This window comes from Aspergillus foveolatus (assembly GCF_047715535.1).
Source record: "Aspergillus foveolatus strain CBS 279.81 unplaced genomic scaffold BDW70scaffold_147, whole genome shotgun sequence".
In the NCBI taxonomy this organism is placed as follows: Eukaryota; Fungi; Ascomycota; class Eurotiomycetes; order Eurotiales; family Aspergillaceae; genus Aspergillus; species Aspergillus foveolatus.
This window is the reverse complement of record NW_027396211.1, coordinates 1-26,039: the sequence shown is the minus strand read 5'-3', so window position 1 is coordinate 26,039 and position 26,039 is coordinate 1. Positions and strand designations below refer to the sequence as shown.

The window sequence follows — 26,039 nt, the reverse complement described above, 5'->3', positions numbered from 1 at the left end:
GTTATGTACCAATCTGTTACTTGTTATGACTTTTAGTTGTTGGGATATAGTGGTTTAGAAATAACAATTTTGTATGGAATACAGCATGCACGGATCACCCGGGAACTACCGATCACCCGGGATTTACGTTATGTTTGCCTTATTTGTTATACTCTTGGACTCCAACAGATATCCCGCAAAAAAAAAAGCCAAGTCCAAGTCTTATCGCATGTTGGACTTGGATATTCAGACTAGATCCAAGTCCACAATTTGCGGACTTAGACTTGGAGAAAACTTGGATGTCTTTGGATCTGCCGCAGTCTAAAGCTGCCCTTATTAGGGCATGTTTTTTTAGAAAAGCTATCTTTTTCTGGAGTAGATATTTTGCTTAAAACTAAAAAGCCGCCCAGACCCGTGGTTTGACAAGTCTAGACGGGAATGGCTGACGTCGCAAGTGTATTTTCTGGACTGGTGTCAGCTACCGGGCATCAAGCTTGCTTTGGTTGTTGGTATCTGCGGCGGCGCCCCATCCCCACCGGATTACTGAGAGATATTCCTAGCCCATGTGATTATCAGCGATTCCGTGATCAAGTTATGACCTCGGCAGGCAATACCCTGATGGTTATCACGAGAGACTGGCGTCAAAGGCACGCTGAATAGACCAGGTCGAGGGATTCGAACTCTTTTGAATGTCCTTCCTGCTGAGGATGCCCGCATTGAACTTCAGAGCCAGACACAACAATATCTTTACATTCCCCAGCGAAGAGGGGCGAAGTGGCGTCATCCAGAAGTCAGCGATGTCCTTTCCAAGGCTTCCTACCAACATGGGCATTCTAGTCCTTCAAATCCAAGCATTCAACGGAGCGAGCTGGCAGATAAAAAGCACGAAGGTTTGCGGGGTGGACCCGGCATACAGTGTGGCTCTGCAACAGGGGTCGAAGGGCTGAGATTGAGGGGGTTTCGACTGACACTCACCTGAGATCTGCAAAAGTGTGCTCAGCCCGGGCGCGGGCATTGGCCGCCACATGGCGCGGCATACGTTTCAATTGGGGGCCAAAACTCGACGGACATATTAGAAGGGACGAACGGACCCTGGGCCGTCGAAGTGAAGTTTGATCGAGCTTTTTCTGAGAGCCACTTGCCAGTATGGATCGAAGATCGAGATGTATCGGCCCCGTTCTGCTGACAGGAGGAAACGGCTTCATAGCATACCACATCATAGCCAAAATCCTCGAGGAGGACCCTTCTTGCGTCATTCACTCGCTAGACATTAACATCGATCGTAATCGACATCCGAATGCAAATGTGCATTACCACCAAGCCGATATTGCATCCGCCGCGGATGTGGAAAAGATCATGAATATTTCGCAGCCGGTCACTATATTTCACCTCGCGTCGCCTGCCTTTAGCGGGGAATCAAAGTCTACCTATACCCGGGTTATGGTTCATGGAGCACGCAATTTACTATTGGGCATCGAGAAAGTCCAATCTGTTAAAGCACTAGTAAACACCTCTGTCACGGGTCTGATCAACGACAATGTCTCTGACATGATCAACGCGACAGAGGATATGCCAGTGCTCCGCCCGCCACAGCAAAAGCTCATGTACAGTATCATGAAACTCGAATCCGACGAGATTATACAGGCTGCAAACCGGCGTAACGGCCTTTTAACATGTTCGCTCCGCCCCTGTCTCACGTTTGGCGAACGGGATGTTGGGTCCCTTGGCAAAATGATCGCAGTAGCCCGGGCAGGAAGAGCAAACCTCCAGGTCGGCCATGGGCAGAACTTATGGGATTTTGCATATGTTGGTAACGTCGCAGATGCACACTTATTATGCGCCCATGCATTACTTGATGCCTGGGGCAAACCACCTCCCGCTGAGGTTGGCTCAGATATGCGTGTGGACGGCGAAACCTTCCACATAACAAATGACGACCCATGGCTCTTTTGGGACTTTCAGCGTTCTATTTCTTCACAGCTGGGAAAGCCAGTACAGCCCGAGGAGATAAGAGTTATTCCTGCGTGGATCCCACTCACGGTTGCGTCTATCATTGAGTGGATCGGATGGCTTTTTTCCTGGGGTATTAGACCCTCATTGGGGACAAGCACTAGCATTCGATATAGCACGATCGCACGCACTCATGACATTAGCAAGGCGAAGCGGGTGTTGGGGTATCGGCCGAGGGTTAGCATGCGGGAAGGGTTGGAGAGGAGTGTTAAGTCGTTTGTGGAGAATGAGTGGTAGAGATGTTAGCTAGGAGCATGTTGAACAGATGAACGTGTTTTTTGTGATGCAAGCCTCTATACTTGGCACGCCTGCCGATTTGATAGTTACCCTGGACACACTCCGTCCTTCCAATGCCCCATTCAACAATATGCACAAGCCATGCTGATTTGACAGTCTTATTGTTTAATATTTATTTGTTCGCAAGCTTTTTCTGACAGATTTTTTCGAAGCCTACTTCCCGAGAGCACTTTTTGCAGTAATAAGTACTCAAACTTAATCCAACTGCATCGGGTACTGTGTGATATGTTTAAGCCAAGGGAAAGTCAACACCTGCAGCAGTATATTGCGTTGAGTTTGGTTGGGAGCGCAAATTTTTTGTTGCAAGTGCAGACCATGATCCCCTTATTTCTTGCTTAGTCCGCCACGACGATATGTAGATTCTTTGGTTCAGGCCAGATGATGACTGCCTTTAGTAGGGACTGGACTGGATGGTTTTGTGTCGACTTGTTAAACCAAGGGTCGGGGCGGGTTCTGGTATGGGCTGTCTAGGCTATAAACCTGTAACGCAGGCTACGTATATAGGTGCGATCAATATCGGCAATGTCTACAACCAGATCACCATGGCTTGGAGCAAGCTGGAACGTGGTCTGCGCGTCCATATCCCAGAGCCAACCCCACATACAACCGTCGCCGAATTCTTGGATTAACTTGACGCCAAATACGGCATATGGAAAGATATGACCAGAGACCGCGACCATAAGATGAAGGACCCTAAAACCAAAGCTCGCGCCCAGAGCAGGCCCCAGGGACCCAACTTTGAACGCCGCAATTCGGCTAACCATGAGTTTAGATACCGGCCGAATCAAGCGAGCTACCAAGGATCGCGCTGGCCCTATCAGCAAGCGTGGACGCCCTGGACACCTTCCTCTCGGCCTCTACATCCATATGTAGCGTCAAACCAAGCTACCCAGGGGCCGCAAAAGATCGCCAGTTACTTCGGTAATGATCAGAAAAATGAAAAAAAGTCCGAACGGCATGAACAGCGCGGTACTCGACGAATGACTGAAAGCCATGGAACCAATGGAGAGGCCCCGCGCAGCAGCCACAACTGCAGGCAGAGCAGCAAGCTTACCTTGCCGAAGGGATGGCAGGATTTCCAGGCCTATTTCCGGCGTATTGGTCCGCCCAAGTTCCTCCAATGCCGTGAGCTCCATTTGGCTTGATTCCGATGCCCCTGTTCAACGGATATTACGCAAATGCAGCTGAAGAACAGTATCAGGAAGGCTTTGCTGAGACAGAATCTTCCGATGATAATGCAGAGCAGCCTGACACTAATTCCGATTCTAGTACCGAACCAGAGGGAGAACAAACCCTTTTGGCAAAAGCTTATACAGTAGCTGGGACATGGCATTGCAGTAGGAAGGAGTTTGCATCTCAAAATACTTTGTTTGATCATTTGGCGGGCTGCCAAAAGAAGGAAATGGCTCCTACCCCTAATACATTGCTGGCTAATCTCTATAAGTTTCTGGTGATTGAGTCAGAAACAAATTGCCTTCCAGCTTCTGATTGCATGTACTGATCCTGAGGTATCTGACAGCCTTGATCAGGATTTATTCAAAATCATGCATGGACAAAATCTGCCTGGATACAGGATGCACCCGTACACTAATTAACAGAGAAACTGCTTTGGACCTATATCTAGAACCCCAAGATGCCGATCTTATTGCAGTATCCAGAATAAGCTCCTTACATGAATCAAGCAAGACGGTCTCTTTTGACGCCTACATTCCTGGTCAAGTAGGAGGACGTCTGGTGCTAGGGAAGCTCCCTATCACAGCTTACCTTGTTAAAGACCTACCAGCAAAGCTTCTTCTAGGGATGAACGTCATGGGCCCTGAAGGTTTTGAGATTGATCTCTGGCTTTGGAAAGGTAAAATTCATGATTAGAATTCCTACTTCAGATCCAAACCAAACCAAACCAAATCAGAACCGTACCTGTTTACGCCGCTGGGTGCTTCATTCTTCTTCCACATACCCGTGGCCGAGAATCCCCATTTAGGTTAAACAGAAACTGCCTAAGGATCGCGATTTCATCTTCGAGCCGTCTAACCGGACAGCTTATACAATGTACACCCAGCTCGTGGATGCCCATTTTGCCTGGATCGAGGTAGAAAATAAGACACCATGGAAGGTCATTATTGGTCGACGTCCTTGTCTGGGATATGCTTCGGACACTGACTTTGCAATTGCAGCCAAAATCGATCTTGAGCACTCCTACCTAGCAGCATCTGGTCTGGCAACTCGTATGCTAGCAGCTCAAACCATCGACCTACGTGCAGAGTGCCTAGCAATTCACAACAGCCATGAAGTGCCTGATGAGGCTCCTAGTTTTCCGCTGTTGCCAGGACATCCGCCGGAACCTGGTCAAGTTCTGCTCGGAATACAAAAATCAAACCGGCCACGGTACTGGAAAACAGGATTTCCGTAAACAGAACCACTGAGCAGGTGTAACGGGATAGGTAGTATTGTTTTCAACTAGCTGTCCTGTATTCACGAGTATCACAAGCTTAAAGACGGAAACAAAAGATAGAAGCGCAAATATCCTCCTCCTCACTTTTATCAACCTTTTCCGGTCGTACATCAAGACTTTTCGGATCTGTATGCCGACGGATATCTCTACCGAAGCTGCGTGCTGCAATTCCGAGGTTGTATACCAATGTTGCAAAAACATTATTTAGAACCAGGTTGAGGGCATGGCCGACAACCAAGATCCAGGCCATAGCCTGTGACACTCAGATGCGGTTCCTTGGCGCTTGCCAGTTCTCACAGCTTTACCTGAACCAGAAGAACCCTTTGCTATTGCCCACCAGCTACTGTGTCGAGGTTGAGGTGAAGATTTATCAGTGGCTGAGTACATCTCTGACTCAGAAGAGCTGGTCTCGGAGTCCGAAGAGATCTAGCTATCATCAGGGTCCTGATGGTAGATGTTGCCCACTTCTGGGAGGTCAAAGGTGCTGATTTCGTCCCTGCCAGTAAGGGTCACCCACTCTTTATCCGGAGCTAGCGCAGGCACCTCGCTCTGATAGCTGTTGTTGGGGAAGAGGGCTGCCTCGGCTTGGATAAAGGACTCGACAGCAAGCTTGGCGGCCTCAGTGATTGCGCGGTGTGCTTGATCAATGAATGTCCAACGTAGGTGGGCTCGATCAGGGTCAGTGTTGAAGAGCATATTCTTCATCAGGATCACCTCCAGCATGTCGTGACGGCGCAGGCCCCCTAGGGCATCAGAGAGGGGGCTGATGCTGGAGAGGAGAGGACCTTCCAGGCTGGCCAGACAGGGATCTTGCAAAGCGGGTGTGAGTTGCCCCATGGGCCCAGGCATGATGTAGTATGATTCTTGCGGGCATCCTGTATATTGGCAAGGAACGCCCCGCCATCTATCTTGATCTCCTGCGGTGTATATAGGGAATACTCTGGGTTGGTGGGAAGAGCATCCCGCGGCACTACCAGTGTGGTTTCGATCACCAGTCTCTCCTGGCCGCCATGATGAGCACGAGGCACCCAGGGGGCCATGAACCAGATCATTCGTGCGTTGGACATGGGGATTGGGTACACTGGATAGATGTCGGCATGCAAAAGGGCAAAGGCATCAGCATCCACACCATGGTCCCCGTGTTTTGTCAGGGCCCCGCCATTACTTTCCAGGTACTCCTGGTATGCAATTTGGAAATTGTCCAGTAACTCCACAAGCATGCCGATGCCATGCACGTAGTGATCGCAGCCTTGCGTGGTCTCCATCACCATGGGGGTGAAGCTGGTCATGATGTTCATCCACTGATGCGAGCATTCAAGAGAGAGGGGGACCTGGAAAGGCCAGTCTGCGGATTGGCAGTTAGGGTCGGCAGGCGTCTTAATGGTAGGCTGTGGGTAGGCAATCAGATCATGCGGATAGTCTTGTCAAAGGAGGACATCTATAAAGTATCTCCCAATGTCGTGCACCTCGGCCTGTTGGGCAATGCTAAACTAGCGTCCCCAGTGCATACCAGCAACTGTAGTTGTATGGTGATTAATGATATGCATCTCCATCTCAAAGAGGCGTCTCATCTCCTTGGTACCAAGGTATGGGTTCCGGAACAGGACATCAACATATCCATCTCGGGCTAGAAGGGAGCGCGGATCTGTGTTGAGGGCATTGCCAAGGTGAGTGCAGAGATCTTTGACCAGGAACGCCCACTGCTCATCAGTATCTGGCATGGTCAGCCCTACCCCGGCGGACTGGAAGTGGAAGATACAGTATCTGTTATATTTGAACAGTGGCCGCTCCAGCCATCGGCTGCATCAAGAATCGTGATAGACAAACTTATCAAAGCAGTCTCTATCTGGGCAGTTCTCTGCAATGGCAGCAAGGCGAGCTACCAGCTCTGAGTTGCTGACTGCGGAATCCAGACTGATTGCGCGGCAGATGAGGCAGAGATGGCCATGGTATAGCAACATGAGGTCCTTTTCTGCCCTTTTCAAGGGCTCAGCAATCTTCTGGAGCAGATCTACTCGGGCTTTGAGTTCTCCTCAGAGGTCCAGCCGCAGGAATGCAGCTTCGCGCCCTCGGCTGCAATGATAGACAGCAGCTCCAAGGCAAGCAGCCTACTCGTCTTACATGGGCAGGGTAACGGAATGGCTGGTGTCTCACTAAGAAGTTCCCTATCTGTCAGTCCCTGGTTATGCTGCTGACTGGTGTTACCATGGGAGAGGAGTGTGGCCTTGTCCAGCTTGTCGAGCCTATCTATAGTGGGGCTATCTGGGGCAGGTGTCTAGTATTGCTCTTTATTGTTCGGGCCTGCAGTTATTGTCATGCACCCAGTATTGTCCGGCAGCTGATGGCCTAGGAGAGGGGATTGGTGATTGTCAGTGCCGGCACTAGACTCAGGTTGACAACTATTGGCGGGGGTATCCACATCATCCGAGGCTTGCCCTGCATTGACGGGTGTGAGCCTGCCGGACGTTGGGGTTCTGGATGCTTTGTGGCAGCAGGGACAGGCTGTTGAGTGTGCGGAGCTGGTGTTGGGGAAGCATTGCTCTCACTGGTCTCTGTCAATGACTGCGCGGCTGAAGGCGTGGCGGTGCAGGAGGGCGAGGGTGTGTCTAGTGCGAGGGGTTGGAGCCGGCGAGGCAGTGCCAACTGTCTCCGCAAACAAGGTCTTGGCTGGGGGCGTGCTTGTCAGGGTGCCATGGGCAGGCTGGATGTAGAGCTGTTCACGCAGGATCTCTTCAGGGGTGGGATGGGTCAGAGTGCTGGGGTTGGATTTCTTCGCGGCGTCCAGAGGTCAGGACAGATTGTGGCCTTCTGGCCTCTGCGGCCGTAGGGATTGACCCTGGCCTTCTGGATCTAGTTAAGAATCGCGCGGTTCAGAGCAGTAATCCCGTTCGACTCGTTCGGGAATTTGTTGGTGAGGGTCTTGAGATTTCGCCGACCCTTGGGAGTCGTAGAGCGCTACCAGAGCGCGGCCGTAGGTTGGGTATGTTAGTGGGACATCGCGCCAGGCCCTCTCAGTGGCTGCCTGATTGCTGCAAACATAATCTTGTGCGCCCTTAAACTCCGGGAACTGGTCCTGGTACTTGTTGGATTGCGAATACTCCTTGAACCCCGTGATGTGCGTCCCAATGCCCTCAAATTCAACCAATATCTGCATGAGGGGTCTAGCCTGTTGGTAGAAAAGTTCGCCGAGAATGGCCTGGGCTTCGAGGAAGAGGTCCAGAAACCTTACTGGCGGGAGTTGTGAATACTGTCGGTGGAGTTTATACAGCAGGTCTGCAAAGGTCGCGATCATGGTTGCGCCAATTGTACTGTTAGGGGGCAGGGTTGCGGTGCTGAGGCTCTGGCTGTTGGTGGCAGACTGCAGTGTTACAAGGCAGTTTCCACAGTGCTGGGCTGGCTTTCAGTCTCCCTGCTTGTATTAGGGGTTTGGCAGATTTCTGTCTTATCAGATGCATTGTTATCCTTATTGCCCTTGTTATCCTCATGCTTGCCCTGCCCTGCTTGCTCATGTTCCTCGAGAGGGTGGTCACAATCAGAATCGCCTGGCTCCATGTTGCGACGGTAAGTAGGTAGATATCCGGGAAATTGCTTCGGTTATATAATAACTAAGGAAGAGGAGAGGCCAGCCATCTATCTGGTATAAAGGCAGCTCAAGGCATGACTGCATGCTGCTGTTGTGGGCAAGTATGCCTTGCCGTGTTACTTGATACCACCTGACCTGGCTGGATAGTGCCAAAACAGCATCATGAGGCGTACGAGGACGATGAGGCATTGGCAACAAGGGGGAAGGGGTGACTTCCTACTGCAAGCAGGGTTTGGAATCAAGATCTTGTTGTCTGCGTGAGATGTCGGTTAGTTACACAATGGTAGGATGGTTGAGAGTTTGAATGAGGAGATCAGAAGGAGGGAGACTTTTTTATAGGTATTACAGCTAGAGATTGAATTCACTCGGGTCTGTTCTTCACCCTATAATGAATAAACTTCTTGTATTCCTTTGCTTCCGCCTTTCTCCTGCCCCTTTAAACTTACGAAAATATATCATCAACAAAGAACATGTATTTTATGACAATGCCAATATCTGTCCAGCAGCGATATCTATGTATATATTACATAATAACTCTGGCACTATACATGACAAAGAGGACATGAAAACTCGATACATGCCTATAGCCAAGAAGTGAATAGACTAATAACAGAGACGCGCAAACTACCTGCCCATCCCAAGGACTGCTTGAATTGCAGCCCAAAACCCAATAGGTCGAACCTAAATGAACGCGCTGAATGTTCTGAGCAGGCTGTTTTTGTTGGCCGACAGGTACATTGGCTCCATGCTTGTCGAGTTGATCTTCGTTTCTGTTTGGGTCCTCATAATAGCCTACGCATTGTGGAGGCAAACTTCCTCTATTGCACCTGCGGGCGCGACCTCCTGCTTGACTCGGCAAATTGCAGAGTACTCGCCGCGACCTCCCTCGCGCTGACACCAGCTGCTCTCAAACAAGCCCTTGCTAACCACATCGCGAATAATTCCTGATCTTGCGAGAACCATAGCTCGAGCCCTTCCACACGAACAAGGCAGTTATGCCAGGGGGTCGGGATTTGGAACTCGTAGAGTGGGTTGGTGATTGCTTGAGACTCGGACTCGGACTGAGAAATAGAGAGAAGAGACTGGGTGGTTGGAGCCGCGCGCACAGCTCCTCAGGGAAAGAGGCGGATGCCAAATTTGGGGTTTTTGGGTTGTGCTGTGGATGTTTTGATAATCCATGGGCAGTTTGCTGCTTCTCTGATGCGCTCCAAAAAACCCGCCGGGCGGATTATAGTAGGTCAAAAATCCGACCCAACCCTTGGTTTAACAAGTCTAGCGGCTAGCCAGTCATAGGCTGGGCGTATTGTTGTCGCTTTCGGTGACGCTATGCCTGTTGTTCAAAGGGCAGTCAAGTCTCGGTCAGAGGGCAAGTGTGCAGATCTAGGCAAGGGTATTTTTAATGCTGCACAGCTGAATTCTTTCTGTGTTTCTTCTCTATCTCTTCGTCCTCCCGCAAAGTGATTGTTTATGCATTCCATGCTGGCTTCACCAACTTCTTTAGCTGCATGTCCGATTTGCAGCGCCGCGCATATTGTAGGACAAGACAATTCATCTCAAGGGACATCCGCGCCGAGCAGGCCAATATATGCAGTATTACAAAAGCTCAGTTTACAAAGTTCAAAAACTTCTTTATAACCAATTCTGTCTTCGAGTTTTAAAAGCTCAGGCCACCTTTAATACTAGTGGTGATCTCTCTCACAACATCATCATGCTTATCTGGGTTGTTCATCTTTCCCCAGGGAATAAATCCCCCATGCGCACGTAGCTCCTTATCAAGCAAATAAATCCCCAGACCAGGTTGCTTTGATACTCTCACCACCTGTTGCAATAGATCGCCCAAGTCTTTAACATGTTTGACCTCCTTGCGCAAAAACCGCGTCTCAATAGCATCCTGCAGCGAGGAATCACCACATTTATTTGCTAAGGCGGCCAACCGCTCCAGGTCCTCAAGGAGTCGCTTCTCCACAAAAAAAGCCTCCTTGCAGGGTCCCACAGGCTCGACGGGACTATCGGGCCAGTCGATCTGAGTTGCTTCGATGGCAGAGGGCTTGGACCGGCCCCCGCGGGAGACAAGATATTTCTCAAGCCAATGGAAGTCCATTAGGCACTCCGCAGCTGAGCGTTCCCAAAGTCTCCATATTTGTTAGACCGAATTTATACCGAATGGTGACAGGAGGGTTAGTAGACTCACTGGGCAAATCCATGCAGGGCAATATTGCTACGCGAACAATCTGCGGCTAGCTTGCGGAAGAAGAGCCAGCTGGTCAGCTCTTGATGAATATGGCCGCGGATAGACTAAAAGATTAGTATGATAGTACGTAGTGGCAGATTATTGATTACCTCTTGGAGCTCAGGTGTCATGGATCCGACCTGAAGCCATTGGTCTATGTCCTGACTTGAAATATCTGCAATGATCTTCTTCGCTTCTTCGGTAGCCATTGTTGAGGTTGTTTGCAGTGTAGAGCGGGCACTGTGTTGATTGCCAATTATGCGAAGTTCCAACCTGCCTTTCTCGAATTATATACCATAAAGCTACCGCATAAGCACGGCGCTCCCTGACGGAATCTGGGCGTCAAGCTTTTATCATTTGTACCGCCCCCCAATGAAACTTTATCCTGACCAGGACACACAAATTCTGGCCACTCGCTACTTGCGTCATAAACCCTCCGATCATAGTGGTGTTAGCTGAACCTGAAAAGTTTCACAGAAAAGCAAAGCTATAAGCGGGCAAAATCTGGAGTCTATTATAATAAGACTTGCTAACATGGATTGATGTTGCTATCACTCCAAGTGGCAAACACCCTGTACAATCAATTCCTGCTTGATTACCCATGGAAACATATTTACAAAGATTAACTTGTATATAGAGGTATGAGAGCATTAAACCTGAAATAATGGTGTCACTCTTGCTTTTAGCTAAGACTTTTTCCAACTACCTAGTTCTGGTAAGAGCTATGCTGATGCCGCATAAAAACCCTTATATATAGTGGAATATGGGGGTCAAATTGTATAGTTATTAGATCATATTTGACTTTACTTTTATCATCATGCCCATTGGGCTACGGGCGCATCCTGGAAGAAGATATGTTGGGAACGTAAATGTGACAGTACAGCAAGCTTTAGGAATACGGGAATGTTTGCGTAAGAGATATAAGTCATGGTCGCGTCATAGAGACAGATGCAGTCTAAGATACGTCTTGACCAGGATTGTCCGACGGGTTAACTCTTCCATTTACGCGGCGTCCTTAAACACCAACCCAGATTAATATGACCAAGTATAAGCAGGGTCAAGCAGTAACCTATAGGCCCTCCAGCAGTACGCATCCCATCTTTCATTTCACCTTTCCCAAGTTTCCAGGACTAAATGACACACTGATGCAGGTATCTGATCAGGAACATACCGGAACAATAAGACAGGTGATTTTCCAACGTGGAAACGCGGACAACCGCAATACCAAGACGGACGAAGATGATGCGCGATATGAGGTACGCAACTTCACCTGAACATGAAGATAAAATAACCACTAATCAAGTATTTCTGTCAAGATCGAAGATCAAGACGGGAAGCACATTGTGGTTTGGAAGAAGGATATTTTAGACTACTAGGCCACTGGACTATGCTTCATGCTTCAAATATATTTCAAGCTGAAATCTGGAAAGGCAACGCTCAAGTCCGTCCTCCAAGCAGGCATATCTTGGCAGCTTTCAATGCGAAAAAGCTGTTTAGGTCGTCTATTCTTAGATCTATAAAGATAAATATATCTTGGAAGATGAAATTCTAGGGTATGCTGCACCCCCTCTTTATTATTTATTAGTGAATATCTGTCATGTATGGCTAGTAATACTTGGGAAACTTGGCAGACCGCATTAGGTCTGTCGCCACTTGGTTGCTGATTCCTGTCAGTGGTGAGAAGCTAGGCTAATGCATTGAATGTGTCTGAAAAGTGGCGGCTACAGGAGACATTTGATATGATGATGGACGCTCAGGGGGACCCGGTCCTCAACGCTTACCTCTTTCCTCATGGACGGGGTTGTTGCGGAGGATGACGTGTAAGGACTCCATAAGCTGAATTGAGTGCAAGCAACGGCTCGGTAAAATCAGGATACCCAGCAACCTAGAAAACATATGAATGCATTCATTTCCCAGTTCTAACTTGGGCGAAAGGAGACGCCGGTGTCACCGCAGTCCAACCCCGGACCCATCATCCGCAGTACGTGACTGTACCAGATCCTCCCCCTTCCGGCGTCGCGATAAATCCTGCAGAGAAATGCAGCAGGCTCCCAAACCTCGAGTACTTCCCACAAGCCGCCCCGTCCACGCCAACCGCAGAACCTTTGGAGAACCTGTTTCCTGAACACCGCGGTAATCCCACACGCATATAGCTCTCGCACCATACAATCTCCGCAAGGAGAGGACAGCCCTGAGTTTATGTGGCCGCACTTCAATCCCGTAAGTCTTCGTCAGGATATTTCTCGCCTTTTCTATCTGATGTTCCTCATCCTTTTTAACCTCCATCTTTGACGAGTCTGAGTCCATTGTATTCCTTCGTCTCAGACGCCCAATATCCCAGCCTGCAAAAAGACCAAGAGACTCATGTAGACGCACTAGAAGAAGCTGCAGAAGCCCAGCCAGGCTTATTTCGGCAATCATGTTTTCATACGTCTGCTGACCTGGATGCGCAGATTCCTGATCAATCTCCGGCTCAATGGTCTATACGCAGGAGAACCTCATGTTTGTTATTGGGGGCGCCATACTTGCAGCCTATCGCGATCGATGCACCGGGCGGCTCTGCATCTGGGGAACTCTGCCACATCTCTCCTTGTGCGTGGCATTGCAGTCCGTATTAGACGCTGCTCATTTTGGTATACGAGTTTCTGTACATGGATGCCGTCAATACACTTGTTGTATCATTGACAAGGGCCGCAGCACGCACTGGAATGTTTTCCTCTGCAGCATATTCTCCAATTTACCCGCCATGTCGTGTCCCTCGACGCCTGAAACCTCAAGACCCTTTGTCTGTCTCCGCAACATGCTGTGTCGGATATGCAGCTGTGGACCGGGTACAAGAACGTGAAAGCCAGGAGGGCTTATCTCTCTCCTAACTCAGACCCTGATCCTGGCTTATCACGTTCATTTAGTCCATGCGTGTTGAGAAACTCGCAAAAAAACTCACATAACCGATCCGCAATGAAACGCCGCCGCTGCTCGCTTGCCCAATGATAAAAATCCGTTGGAAGCTTATATCTGCTCTGCATGGGCTAATGCCTGCCGTTTAGACGTGTGAGTTCCACGTCGCAGCGCTGCAAATTTGTACCGCTCCTGTCAATTATGATGTATTGACCTGTTTCTTAGCCAATTGGGAAGTGCATGGCCGAAGTTACTTTTATTGGCAACAAAGTCGTCGATTGCCGATCTTCATTCGTGGAATTGTACTATTTCGCTACCTTGCTCCGCGAGTCCACGTTCGAGTTATCGGACGAAATGGTGAGTGATGTGCCTGAGAGTCAAGCCGTCAAGTGTGGGCATTGCCTCATGTCGATTTTCTTGAAGATGACATCTTGAACGTCTGCCTCTCGTTAGTCCGAATTTGCGTGACTTCTTAAGGTAGATCTTTACCACATGGAAACAGTGTCATGCAAATATATTTGCAACTCGGTCAAAATATGGTCAAGTATAAAGATATCTTGTAAGACGCCGCAATATTCTTTGAAACTTAGTATTGTTTGACTTGAGCCTGACGTACTATTTGACCTTTAATAGGACGCGTCCAGATTCTCCGCTTGCCAAACCAATCAATTGATGCGACGTAGTCAACACGGAATGGTCATGGCAACTCCAGGTGGAATTATAAATTGTTTCCTTTATGGCTTTTTTATATTGTTATTAGGATCCTAGGCCGACTTGCCACCTTGATTTCCCACCACGAGTATGGTCTAAGAAGGGGCTGGCGTTTTGGCTGAACCTTAAAAACCACAACGCACGTCATCGTATATACAGCCCTGCTTTGCGGTCATAAGTACAGATTCTAAAACGCCCCATGCCCTTTTCGAATTCGTTTAACTCACTACCCTGACCCATGATGAAACTGCCAGGCCCACTGAGTCACATCACACTGTTGTAATGCAAGCCCGTTGACATCATACAAGGTGGCTCCTATATTTCAGTTGCCAACTATCTCAGCGTCCGGCTACATGATCTTCGGCGCCATTAACTCTACTCTCCACACCCTCCAGCAGCAGTTCCATACGTTGGTAACTTTCAAGGAGCTCCGAGAATAGAAAAATAAAATACAAGCAGGCAGCCATCCGTCGGCATGGAGGGGTCAATTTCGGGTAATGCCTTCAAAATCGCGGGAGAGTTGATCCGTACAGCACGATGCGACCTTGGGTCAACACCACTCAGGGCCTTTTTTGACAGGATATAATCAATGGCCTCAGCCTGGGGCATTCGCTGGATTCTGTTTCTATTGTTGTCGGTGCGCCACTCGCCGTTTTCTTGTGGTGCTGTTTCAATGGCATAGACATCCCCTTCCAAGCAGTGCCAGAAGCCTAGGAAACTCCTGTGGAAGATCCCTGCAATAATTGGTTGCTGCTTTATGTCTGCCACCTCTCAGACCAGGGTTGACTGCAGCTCCTGCACACTTGTATTGACTCTATTACTAGAAGTATCGTTCTCTAAGTCAGAGAATTTATGATTCTGCCTCGCAGACTCTTGCAGCTGTCTGACACTTTGTTCGAGTTGGCGGATACAGCTTTCCAGGAGCTGGATGTACTCGCCCGAAGAGGAAGGTGTAAAGGGTTCCTCAGGCGGTAAAGTTCATAGCTGTTATATAGTGGATATATGGTATCAGCAGGATACCTCCTTCCCTGAAAGAGTCATAACTTACTCGCTGTCAGGCTAGTTCAGTCCGACTGTCGAGTCCTTCGGAGTGTGGATATCAGTCCAGCTTTTGAACAATTTGAGCAAAGGCTTGCTGCAAGGCTAGTCAGTTAATATCTGTCTGGCGTATCCTGAATATTAGGTCTTGAATGATGGAATTATAAGAATGATCGCAGCCTGCAATAAGGATATGGAGGACAATATGACAGCCCTGCTTATCTACCCTCCTGGAGGCTCTTCACCAGCCTTCTCCCTCGTTTAATTCCAATTTCTTGTGGCATCAGCTGAGGGACAGAGCCCAATTCCCATTTTAAACCAACAGAAAATAAATCATACTCACCATTCTTTCAGTCTGGGGTCTGTTCTCTCGAATCCTCGCCGCATCCCTGTACAGTAAGCCAATGACAGGGAGCCATGGTACTTCAGATGCAGCTTTTCCGTCTTCGAGGAAGCAAAGATATAATCTGACACCGGAGAATATAACGCTGCCAAACTGGCGTTGAAGGGCCCGGTCAGCCACCTTGGCCCCTCCATTGCTCTTACCTCACCAGCCGACAAATCGTGCGTGCTGACAGCCAGGTTGTCACCCCTCATTTTTGAAAGTGACCAAACTGTTATCCATGGATGCGATAACTGCAGTTAGATGATTCATGAGTGACAAGGCACCAAAATACCACAAGGTGTTTGCTGTTGCTTCGACATATGATGGGCAGCGCGGTGAATTCGCTGCGCGCCATCTGCACAGGCAAGGCTGTAAAGTCAAAAGCCACAAGAAACCAGGTGATAACTATGCCACCTAGTAATCTCAAAATGCAATGAGAAACTGTGGTGAGGCATGGAGCATTGACTGGGACATCGAAACATGTATCTGGGATGATGTTTTCAATAAAATACAGTGGGCTGAAGATGATACAACCAATATAGGAGCAGAAAGAAGGGGCTCCCGCACAAGTTCATGCAATGGGCAGGAGACAATGACGCAGACATCAGCCCATGGTTCGATGTATTCCCTTCCGAATTTGGAGGCAATATGCTTACTTCTAGTTTGAAGTTAGTATTCAGTATACAGGTCATTCTCTGCCAGCCAAGACTATCACTAATAATGTGGCATGCACATCACAAAGCAGCAGGCTGACATGTATAACAAAATTCTAGCAGCTTTTTGCACTGTTGTGGACATTGCCATGGACACTCAAGTAACCCGAGAGCAATTTAAGCCCAGCGCGGATTTTCTCAGATCCGCGCTGGATTATTACAAGGTGATATTATGTACTATTAAAGACCTGGTTATCCAGCTAAATGCAAGGGGCAGCACTAAAAAGGTGTTTCAGAAGGTGTTCAGACCTGCACTAACAGCTGGCAAGCTTGACAGAGTACTAGGAACCATGCATGTAAATTCATGCATACCAGAACTGTCTCCAGATGATTTTAAATACTATAATCTCAAGGATCGGTTCCTTGACTCGCGCAAATTTGAACAAGACCTGTACGACGCGAGCAGTGGTAAGAGATACCAAGACAGACATGCAGCATATTAAGCAGTCTGCGGGGACCCTCAGTGCTGAATATCATCAAATTAATGCCTTTTTGAAGCAACTGCAAGCTGACTATCAAAGTGCCAAGGAAAGGAGGGAGCTGGGATCTCGTGCCCAAACCACCCTTTACAGAATGCTTATGGACAAAATCAATGTCATGAAGGGTCTGTATTCCCCAATATTACCTATACCTAGCTGACATACTTTGCAAAGATATTCTACAGGTTTTAGTAGTATAAAGAGTCTATATATAGGATGACTAATAGTGTAAGTCATTTCTTCCTGGAGAGTGGCTAGTCAAGGCTCTAAATATACACCATCTGTCCCCTCTGAGCAATTTAGACTACATACTCTAGAAAGGGGACTTGTTTATATCTGAGGTGTCACAGGCTATGGCCTGGATCTTGGTTGTCGGCCATGCCCTCAACCTGGTCCTAAATAAGGTCTCTGCAACATCACTGTACAGCCTCGGAATTGCGGCCCCGTAGGAAAAGAGATCCGTCCTCATAACTTCGGGAAAGAAATCCGTCGGCATGCAAGTCCGGGAAGTCGGAAGTCTTGACGTATGATTGGGAAAGGTTGATAAAAGGGAGGAGGAAAATATGTATCTGCGCTTCTATCTCTTGTTTCTTTCTCTAAGATTGTGATACTCGTTTTTACAGGACAGCCAGTTGAAAATAATACTGCCTACGCCCGTTACACGGTCAGCCCATACTCTGAGTCCACCTAAACTTTGCTCCTCACTGGTGCTGCCTCAGGGTGAGTCTGGCTCTATGGGTTCTTGATTGCTTGATTGGGCTTTGATACCAAGCTTGGACTGGCTCCATACTGGCACGGACCCGGCGTCAACCTCGGACCAATCTAGTGTGAACCTGTTTCAAGTTCACTCTTTTCCAGTTCTGCCTCATGCTTGCTCCGAACGGGCCTGATGCGAGGTCTTAAACAAGCTCTTCCCTGCCTTGCTACTGGCCCTGGTCTTGTACGTGATGGCTCTCTCTGCACTGGCCTGTCCAGCTGTGCACTGGCTTCGCGCTGGCGTCATCCTGAAGCTGTCCGGCACTTTCTGGGCTGCCTTGAGTAGCTTCGATGAATTCTGTACTAGCTGTGGCCCTACCAGGCAGGCTCTGGCCTTTTCAAAGCCTGCACTGCTCCAGCGGTGTCCAGTTGGTATGGCTTTGGCTCTGGGTATGACCTGTCTCTGACAACTGGTTACTGGAACTCCAAGCCCTGGTCTGGTATATTGCATGTTTGCCCTTGCTAGCTTTCTATCATGATCATCAAGACACGGAGATGAATCTTGGTCTTGCTCGCTGTCATGACCTGGCGTGACAATTGCGTGACGCGAACTGGCCCGAGGTATGGCGGGTGGCCAGGGCTGATCAAGTTACGGAGTGGATCATTGTTCGGCCGTATGACACCACACCAACTCTGCCAGCTCGCAACAAAAATTCATATCTATCACCTGCCTCTCTATGGCGGGAATTCCCCTTTTATATCCATGCTAACCCTGATTTCGCGTCCAGCCTGTGCTCGAAACATGGCTTCACCAACCTGCCTGATGCTGGGTCGGCGATGCACGCCATCCTCCTGCAGCATGGCATCCCTAGCCTCACTGGAGGGCGGAGCAATGTGTACAGTGTCCGGAGCATGTGAAGACAAGTGTGAAGGAGACTTGGATGCAGGGCCAGCCATACACAGCAGGTCTATCAGACCACAACATCTGGGCTGCAGCGCTGCGCCGGTGCCTCGCCAGTCGTATGCGGGAGATGACGACTGCAGCTGACCCTTGGACATATATTATGCATATAAACTATCTTGTCTGCGCTGGCAGCATGTCCGCTGTACAGGAAAATGGATTCATGGTTGGAAATCGCGATCGCAGCTCCAGGACTGCGCCGGTGGCATAGCATCTCTGTCAACTTCAGCGACCATCCATTGCGACGCCCGCGCGGCGCCTAGACCCGCGACTGCTCCACTGCCTCCACTGCAATGGATGCGCTGTCAGCTGTCCCACGTTGCAGGCTGACGGTCCGTGGGGCAGGATCTGCACCGGATCGATCTGGCGCCGGCATCTTGGCATTGATCGTCCATGCTTAATCTCACGACACTTGTACAAAGCTCGTTATCTGCAGCCAGACATCCTCTGGTTGTGCATTGCATGATCAGCCTGATCTGGCTGCCAGCACTTCCTGTCCGCACGCTGCAACATTGGCAACCCTTGGTCATACCTGTTTCACAATATGCCCGCGTCACCCCGGCGCACCCCGAGCTTCGCGCACGACATTCTGGAATCTGGCCGACGAGGTTGATGCAATCATTCGTGGCGTGCGTACAGTGCTGGCGACCGAGCTCTGCCGCAACGATCACGGTCTTGCCCTCGTGTGGCCGGCTTTGCGATCGCGTCGCCCTGTCGAGCATGGCCAAGGTGTCATGTCGTCGTCGAGCAGGAGCCTCTGCAGTTCAATCGGGCAACGGCTGACAACAACATGCAATGTCGTCTCTATCGCGCAGCTTGTTGGTCCGCTCGGAGAACCGTCGTCGTTACTTTGTCGTCGCCTTGTCGTGCGTCCCCGTCGTACGTTGGCGCTGCGATTTCGCATCGTCAGGAACCACCTTTGCAGGATCAGTAAGCACTATGTATTGCTTATCCTCTCTGTCGCACACGCAGCTCGTCGGTCGCGGAGTGAATGAGCTCATTACGTTGCTGTTGCTGGGGATGGTAGGCGTTGCTATGGCGTGGCTTCAGTGTCGCATAATAACAAAGCTCGCTTGATTCACCACAACTAGTATCGCACAATCACTCTTCGCTCTCGCTCTTTTCTCTTGCTCTTTGCTCTCGCTCATTGCTCTCTCATCGCTCTTTGCCCATTACTCTCACGCTCGCTCTCATCACTCGCTGCCATTGCTCGCTCGCCTCGCCTGCTCCCATCGGTAGCATCGCTCGCTTGATATTCTCTGACCGTCGTCTAGCTCGCGCCAACCTCGCTGCTCGTCATTCGATTGCTCCTCCAACCACCGTCTACGTCCTCCGACCATCCTCGTTGTACCGAAATGGCCACTTCCGCTCCAGAGACCCCGATCCACCGCCGCTCGACCGATCTCACGGACCCCCCGAGCCCTCCCGGCCTGACGCCGACGATCGTCAATGCGAAGTCGAAGAGGAGACGCCACCGTCATCGACGAAGGGAGAGGGAGCGAGCACTGCAGGCGGGCCTGTCGACGGCTCTGCCTCAGCGCCCTGCTCCCTCGGACAGCGTGGACGAGGTTCTGAGCGCAAACTCCGCCGCTGACAACAACAACAGCCACAATCAGGGCAATCACAGCAACCACAGCGAGGACGGCGAAAACAATCAGCACGTCGACACCATTGATCACAACCCAAACAACGATCAGCGCAACATCGACAACGTCAGCGACAGCGACGCTCCCAGCTCCCTGATTGCGGGCATTGGGCTCCGGCCGATTGACAAGCCTGTTCCTGTGGTGATCGACAATACTCGACGAAAGCGTCGCGACCGATCCCCGGCGCCAATCGAGGAAGACGAAGTCTCAGCCCCTTCGGCGCGACAGAAACGCGCCCGTGCGGCGAGCAGAACCCTGACAAGGAAGGTGAGTAGCCCCAGCTTGCACACCAACATGAATGCTAACCAGACCCAGATGGCCGTCCAGGCAGCAGCCCGAGTCCGAGACCCCGACCCCGTCGTCGCCGATCGCCCGTGCGTCCGCTGCGCGAAAAACCTCTTCGTCCTCGACAAAGCCACCGGCAAGGTGGTCGGCCCTGCCGTCTGCGTGCTCAAGCGTCACCGGGCAAAGCGCTGCACTAGGTGCGCTGAAGGGAACAAAAAGTGTATTCCCCTCCCGGCAAGCCTGGTGCGACGTGCTTTGTCCCTGGCACGGATGCCCCGGACGCCGGAGGCCGCCCACCAAACGCTCGAGTTCCGTTTCGACATCGACGCCGAGCTCCACAAGGCCAACGAATGGAAGGCAAGAGCCACAGGGCCGGTCATGGGAGGAGGGTTCGGCGCTGGCGCAGTGGAGGAAACCCACCAGTTCTGGCGCCAGGTACAGCTGTCGGTGCTGTACCACACCTTTCAGTTGCGGAACGAGATCCGCTCACTCAAGAGCTTTGCTCCCGTGCCGGCGTCTGAGATACTGGTGAGCCTGGACGAGTTCGAGAGCGCCCTGGCCGCCAGTGCTGACGACCACAATCTGGACTTCGTGGAGGCTGCGGAGGAGGAGGACGACGACAACGACAACATAAATGAGGACGAATAGGAAGAGGATGATGACAACGACGAAAACGACGATGAGTGAGGTCGTGGCACTGTGCTTGGGTGAATGCTGGGTGGATTTCTTTTTTTTCATAGCAGACCTGGGTGGTTGTTTGTAATAATTGATGATCCCCCTGAATAGTTATGCAATAATAATATGATTTCAGCTGTGATCCTGGGCCGATTTGTAGTGCATGCATGTCCTGAGCTCCTGCTTGACGCGCGCACACCGCAGGCGTGGTGCTGAGGTGGACGCTGCAGGTGCAGACAAGCTTGAGGGCGAATGGCACGGCCCGAGCCGATCACTGCATCCGGCGCCACAATGGGGGTCATGCAACCCGATAACTGCGTCAAACATGGTGCGATTAATTGATCGTGGTCAGTGCATTGCTTGTGCTGACACCTGGCTTGTACGACAGCCAAGCGAGCTCGAGACAGTCTGACCAGGGTTGGCGAGTCGCTCGCGGGTAGCTGACGCCACGCCGGAGCCGCGCCTCTGCATCAATAAATCAGTTCTCATGGTTCAGCTTTCAGCCTGGAAGTGGCAGTACAGCATATGATGAGTGACTGGCAGGCTCCGTGCATGTTCCTCCTGACTACGAATCCAAAATATCATGGCTATGAATCCAATTCATGCTATCAAGGCTACAGCATGATTGGCTGAGAAATCTAATTCCATTCTATCCGGATTACGTACATGGTCGTCTGGCTACGAAAGCAATTCAGCTATCAAGGCTATGATGATCATCTGGCTATGAATCTGATACAATTGCTATGCATGACTTCAATTATGTACTCGATATATTTGCTGTCAGATCAAGCTATACCTCACACTCCGACGCCTGACAGACCCGCCGCAACCAGCAGAATTCTGCCTGCATCTCCACACCCTGCCCATCCGCCGTCGCCTGCCCCAGTAAGGCCGCCACCGACGTGACCTCCTGCACATTGGCTGCATGGGCGTCGACCTGACGCCGCGTCTTCTGGGCGAACACCACCCGCTGCTCCACCATCCGACCGGCCAGATGGCCCTGCCATGCCGACTGCACCGCAGCCCGTGAGGGCCGTACAGCATGCCTGCAATCGTTGGGATCAGCCCCGCGCCACAGACAATCCTGCCCGGCCTGCCAGCCCTGAAAGACGGACTGGGGAATCCCACAACGGAAACAGCAGTAGAACGGCGCGTAGTCAATCTGGGATCGCACCTGCACCATCCACAGTTTGGCTGTTTGGCTGTCCGGGTGACGGCATTTATACAGCTCGTGGTCGCCGTCACGCCCAGCCACGGTGCAGACACAGCATTGGTTCAGCCATCTTCGCGCCTCCTGCTCGAGGAACTCCCGATCCAAGCCCCACTGCACGAACGGCTGCAGGACCTGCCGGTCCCTTGGGCGAGGGTGCTCCTGCAGCAGATCGCTGCACTTGCGACAGGATGGAAGCGTCCGAGTTTTCTGACATTGATCGAGATCGAGAATCGAGCGCAACGGGCAGGTCTCTCATCTCGATGTCGCATTCGGATGCTGGTGCTGGCGATGGTGATTGTGATACTGCTGGCGACGGTGATGGCGATGGCGTCAGGATTCGCTCGTCGTCCTGCCAATCCGGACGGCAGTCATCGCACGGCAGCTCGTCTGGATCGATATCCTGGCACTGCGGGCGTGTATATCCATCGACCGTCCCGTCCAGATACTCGTGAGCACGTACCGTCGACATCCGACCCCCTCCACCACCTTCTTGTACGCCTGGACGCGCTCGAACTCGGCGGCCGATACCCGGTCGACCCACGGATCGAGATCGTCCCAGCCCTGGGGGTGCATGATGACGGCCTCGCTCGCCAACCCGTCACGCCCGGCCCGTCCACTCTCCTGCCCATTATCCAACAGCGTCCGCGGCCGACCCAGATTTATCACGCACCGGATGTCAGGAATGTCGATGCCCATGCCCAGGGCGCTCGTCGCTGCAATGACGCGCGTCTGGCCGCCCTGGAACTGCTGCAGGATCCCGGTCTGGTCCAGGACGGCACGATGATACGCCTCGCAGCCCAGCTCCCGGCTGATGGCGTCCACCTGGCTCTTGATGTTGGCATACACGATCACCCGGCCGTTACGCGCCTGACGGATCCGCCGTTGGAGGAATCCCAGCACCTCGGGCTGCGCCAACCACTGGTGTGGCTCGCGAGGGACCCCTCGGGGCGGCCACGGCCAGAACACGCGGTATGCCACATTGCGTCGACTCGTTCGGGCACGATAGATGCCCACCTCACTGGGTTCGTGCTTGATGCGATGCAGGAACCGTGCTTCCTCCGTTGGGGGCAACGTCGCTGTCAAGAAGACCATCTGCGTCTGGGCGCTGACCAAACGCCCAAGTCGAGCCATCGCTGGCCGGAAATCCTTCTGCTCGTTCAGGATCACATGGCACTCATCGATGACGATCCGGTCGAGTCGCCGCAGCTGCCGCTGGCGGTTCAGAAACGGGTGGAAATCGGGGTTCTCCGTCGACTCCGGCGTCGGGAGCACAATCGCTGCCTCTTCTGTAGGCCGGTGGCTCTCCCATGACACGCAGACAATGCCCAGGGCCTGACAGCGCGTCATCAGGCCTGCGCGCAAGGACAGCAGCGGCACCACCACGATGGTGCAGCCGCCGGGGGCTGCGAACGCTGGCAGCATGATTCATGAACAACATGCTCTTGCCCCCGCTAGTGGGCATGATGGCCACGACGGGGCTTGCACCGTCCTGGATGGCCTTCAACGCTGGGGCCTGCACCCCGCGCAACTGCAGCTCCAGCAGCCCCGTCATCCGATATTGATGGCGTTTCTGTTTAGGTCCTCGTAACAGCCTGTCTATTGATGAGGCTGACTTCCTCCATTGCATCTACAGGCAAGACCTCCTGCTTAGCTCCACAAATAGCAAAGTACCCGCCCCGACTTTCCTCTCACTGACACCAGGCGCCCCTGAATAAGCCCTTGCTGATTACATCGCAATAAATTCCTGAGCTTGTAAGAAGCATACCCTCTAACCCTTTGACATAAACAAGATAGTTGTTCCAGGGAGTCGGGATCTAGGGCTTCTAGAGCAGTTTGGTGACTACTTTGGACTTGGGCTCAGACTGAGAAAAAAAGAGAAGAGACTGGGGGTTGGAGCCGTGTGCACAGCTCTGTGGGGAGGAAGAGGTTGCCTTGTATCAGGAGGCGAGGATGGCTCTGTATGAGTCAATGAGGATGTCATCCACCCTAATTGGTTAGAATATCAGCACAAGCCATCAAAGAGAAATTGTGTAGTAGAATGAAGAGAGTGAGGAACATACTACAGTCTGAAAAAACATGCCCGCCACTAATAAGCTATAGCATCGCACCAGGATCGTAAATCACACTAACCCTATACGCGAATTTATTTAAGTACTCAAATGCAAGGTACTCTTCTACATCAAATATAACCCTTGCTACTTTATCCTGGTTTGATGCTTTGCACAGGAAGGCAGGGAGGCAGGGAGGCAGAGTCCGATCTTCTTGCTGTCTTTGATAAACAAGTAGACCTGGTATTCGCAGCCAGTAAGGTGCCCGCAATTATCCTGGCTAGTATTTTTTGGAAGTTGTCTCAAAAGAGCGTCGTGGTCGCTTCAGCTAACGGTTAACCTCGGGTGCGGATCCGACCCCTCCATTATAGCAAGATCTAAGATTAAAAGCAAGCGTCTATTGTCGACCAGATAGTCAATTGTCAAAAAGAACTGCCAATTAGTAGGTCTATATTAATATCCTGTAGCCGCTGCTGCCACTTCTCCTAATAATCCATGGCCTGCTGCTCTAACAGCTTGGCCTGGTTCCCTAATGCTAGGCAGGCATGGACGGGTCAGGAATCTATAAGTATTGGTGCCAATCTATGCTAGAGGCCCGGTATTTCAAACACTGCATTGTTATGCTGTCAGCCAGCCCAGGCCCCAGTGCTCTCTCTGCCGTACAGTATGTGGGAAGCGATGGATTGTTCTCTTATTGGGTGGCCCGAATGGCCAGCCTATCTAAACAATAGCTTACTAAATGATGACTAATTGAGGTCGAACCCCAGGGGCAGGCGGTACTGGAGGGCAGTATGCCCCGACACAGTATCCCAGCCACGTGAGAGGTGCGACGGGGCTCCTCGTCCATGATATCCCCATCCCCGTCAAGATCATCGTCAGCATTGACAGTAGCCAGCTTTATCTCCTGTTCAGCTTGGACGTTGTTGGGAAACGCACTGGATGGGCGTAAAAATCTACGACTGATGCCAATAGCTATATCCCGGTAATTGGCGATGTTTAATGGGTGCTGCAACCCCATGCCTGTCTGGCTCTCCAGATGAGCTTTGTCGCATGGTTATCTAGCTTTATTGTGTATACTGCTATACAGGATGAATTGACTTCTGGCAACTCTGACTGCTTACTTACAGTGGGTGATCACCTGACGCTCGGTATCACCTGCCGCCTGATTTCTCCTCACCGACTACTTTTTCGACAAATTTCAACTGCTTATATCTCAGCCAGTATGTCTTCAATTGAAGCAGCGATAGAAGCAATCAATTCCTTAAAGCCAGGCAATTCAATTAATTATACTAAGACTGCGAAAGAGTGTGATGTTGACCGGTCAACATTATCAAGGCGCCACCGCGGGGTACAGGGCCCAAGGGACCGCCAATATGAGCAGCAGCGAGTTCTCAGCACCCACCATGAAAAGCAACTAATAAGCTATATCAATAAGCTCACTGATCGAGGCCTCTTTGCATCCCATGAAATGCTTCGTAATTTTGCAAAGGAAATTAGTGGCGTGAAGCCTGGAATACACTGGCCTGGGCGCTTTATAAAGCGCCATCAAGATGACCTTATTTCAACCTATACAACTGCTATCGATGCCGCGCGAAAACGAGCTGATTCTGCATACAAATACACTTTATATTTTGAGTTGTTGAGCCGGAAGCTACAGGAATATGAGTTACGGCCAGAGGATATCTATAATATGGATGAGAAAGGCTTTCTTATTGGGATGCTGGTCAAAGGCCTCAGGAT

General features: G+C 50.9%; 6 protein-coding genes across 6 annotated transcripts; 2 read left to right on the top strand and 4 right to left on the bottom strand.

Moving 5' to 3' along the window:
• Positions 1 to 548: 548 nt before the first annotated feature.
• Positions 549 to 2,461, top strand: BDW70DRAFT_145469 (C-3 sterol dehydrogenase/C-4 decarboxylase family protein). Its single transcript, XM_073738428.1, has one exon. The coding sequence runs from the start codon at positions 1,126 to 1,128 to the stop codon at positions 2,224 to 2,226; it is 1,101 nt and encodes a 366-aa protein (XP_073590881.1). The 5' UTR covers positions 549 to 1,125; the 3' UTR covers positions 2,227 to 2,461.
• A 2,703-nt stretch (positions 2,462 to 5,164) lies between these two features.
• BDW70DRAFT_154482 (uncharacterized protein) lies at positions 5,165 to 6,291 on the bottom strand (the record flags this gene model as incomplete). Its single annotated transcript, XM_073739863.1, has 4 exons — positions 5,165 to 5,222; positions 5,256 to 5,452; positions 5,524 to 6,158; positions 6,249 to 6,291. The coding sequence occupies 4 exons, from the start codon at positions 6,289 to 6,291 to the stop codon at positions 5,165 to 5,167; spliced, it is 933 nt and encodes a 310-aa protein (XP_073590880.1).
• Positions 6,292 to 7,592: 1,301 nt separating this feature from the next.
• BDW70DRAFT_164841 (uncharacterized protein) lies at positions 7,593 to 8,030 on the bottom strand (the record flags this gene model as incomplete). Its single annotated transcript, XM_073741574.1, has 1 exon — positions 7,593 to 8,030. One exon carries the CDS (start codon positions 8,028 to 8,030, stop codon positions 7,593 to 7,595), a length of 438 nt encoding a protein of 145 aa, XP_073590879.1.
• Positions 8,031 to 9,975: 1,945 nt separating this feature from the next.
• On the bottom strand, positions 9,976 to 10,760 carry BDW70DRAFT_166729 (uncharacterized protein; the record flags this gene model as incomplete). Its single annotated transcript, XM_073742067.1, has 3 exons — positions 9,976 to 10,453; positions 10,513 to 10,616; positions 10,662 to 10,760. The coding sequence occupies 3 exons, from the start codon at positions 10,758 to 10,760 to the stop codon at positions 9,976 to 9,978; spliced, it is 681 nt and encodes a 226-aa protein (XP_073590878.1).
• A 9,027-nt stretch (positions 10,761 to 19,787) lies between these two features.
• Positions 19,788 to 21,011, top strand: BDW70DRAFT_164839 (uncharacterized protein; the record flags this gene model as incomplete). Its single annotated transcript, XM_073741573.1, has 2 exons — positions 19,788 to 20,345; positions 20,394 to 21,011. The coding sequence occupies 2 exons, from the start codon at positions 19,788 to 19,790 to the stop codon at positions 21,009 to 21,011; spliced, it is 1,176 nt and encodes a 391-aa protein (XP_073590877.1).
• Positions 21,012 to 21,828: 817 nt separating this feature from the next.
• BDW70DRAFT_164838 (P-loop containing nucleoside triphosphate hydrolase protein) lies at positions 21,829 to 23,673 on the bottom strand (the record flags this gene model as incomplete). Its single annotated transcript, XM_073741572.1, has 2 exons — positions 21,829 to 22,423; positions 22,712 to 23,673. 2 exons carry the CDS (start codon positions 23,671 to 23,673, stop codon positions 21,829 to 21,831), a joined length of 1,557 nt encoding a protein of 518 aa, XP_073590876.1.
• Between the last annotated feature and the right edge of the window lie 2,366 nt (positions 23,674 to 26,039).

What these genes read in the sequence shown, in the direction of transcription:
- BDW70DRAFT_145469 (XM_073738428.1), top strand. Translation starts at nt 1,126, where the DNA reads ATGGATCGAAGATCGAGATGTATCGGCCCCGTTCTGCTGACAGGAGGA.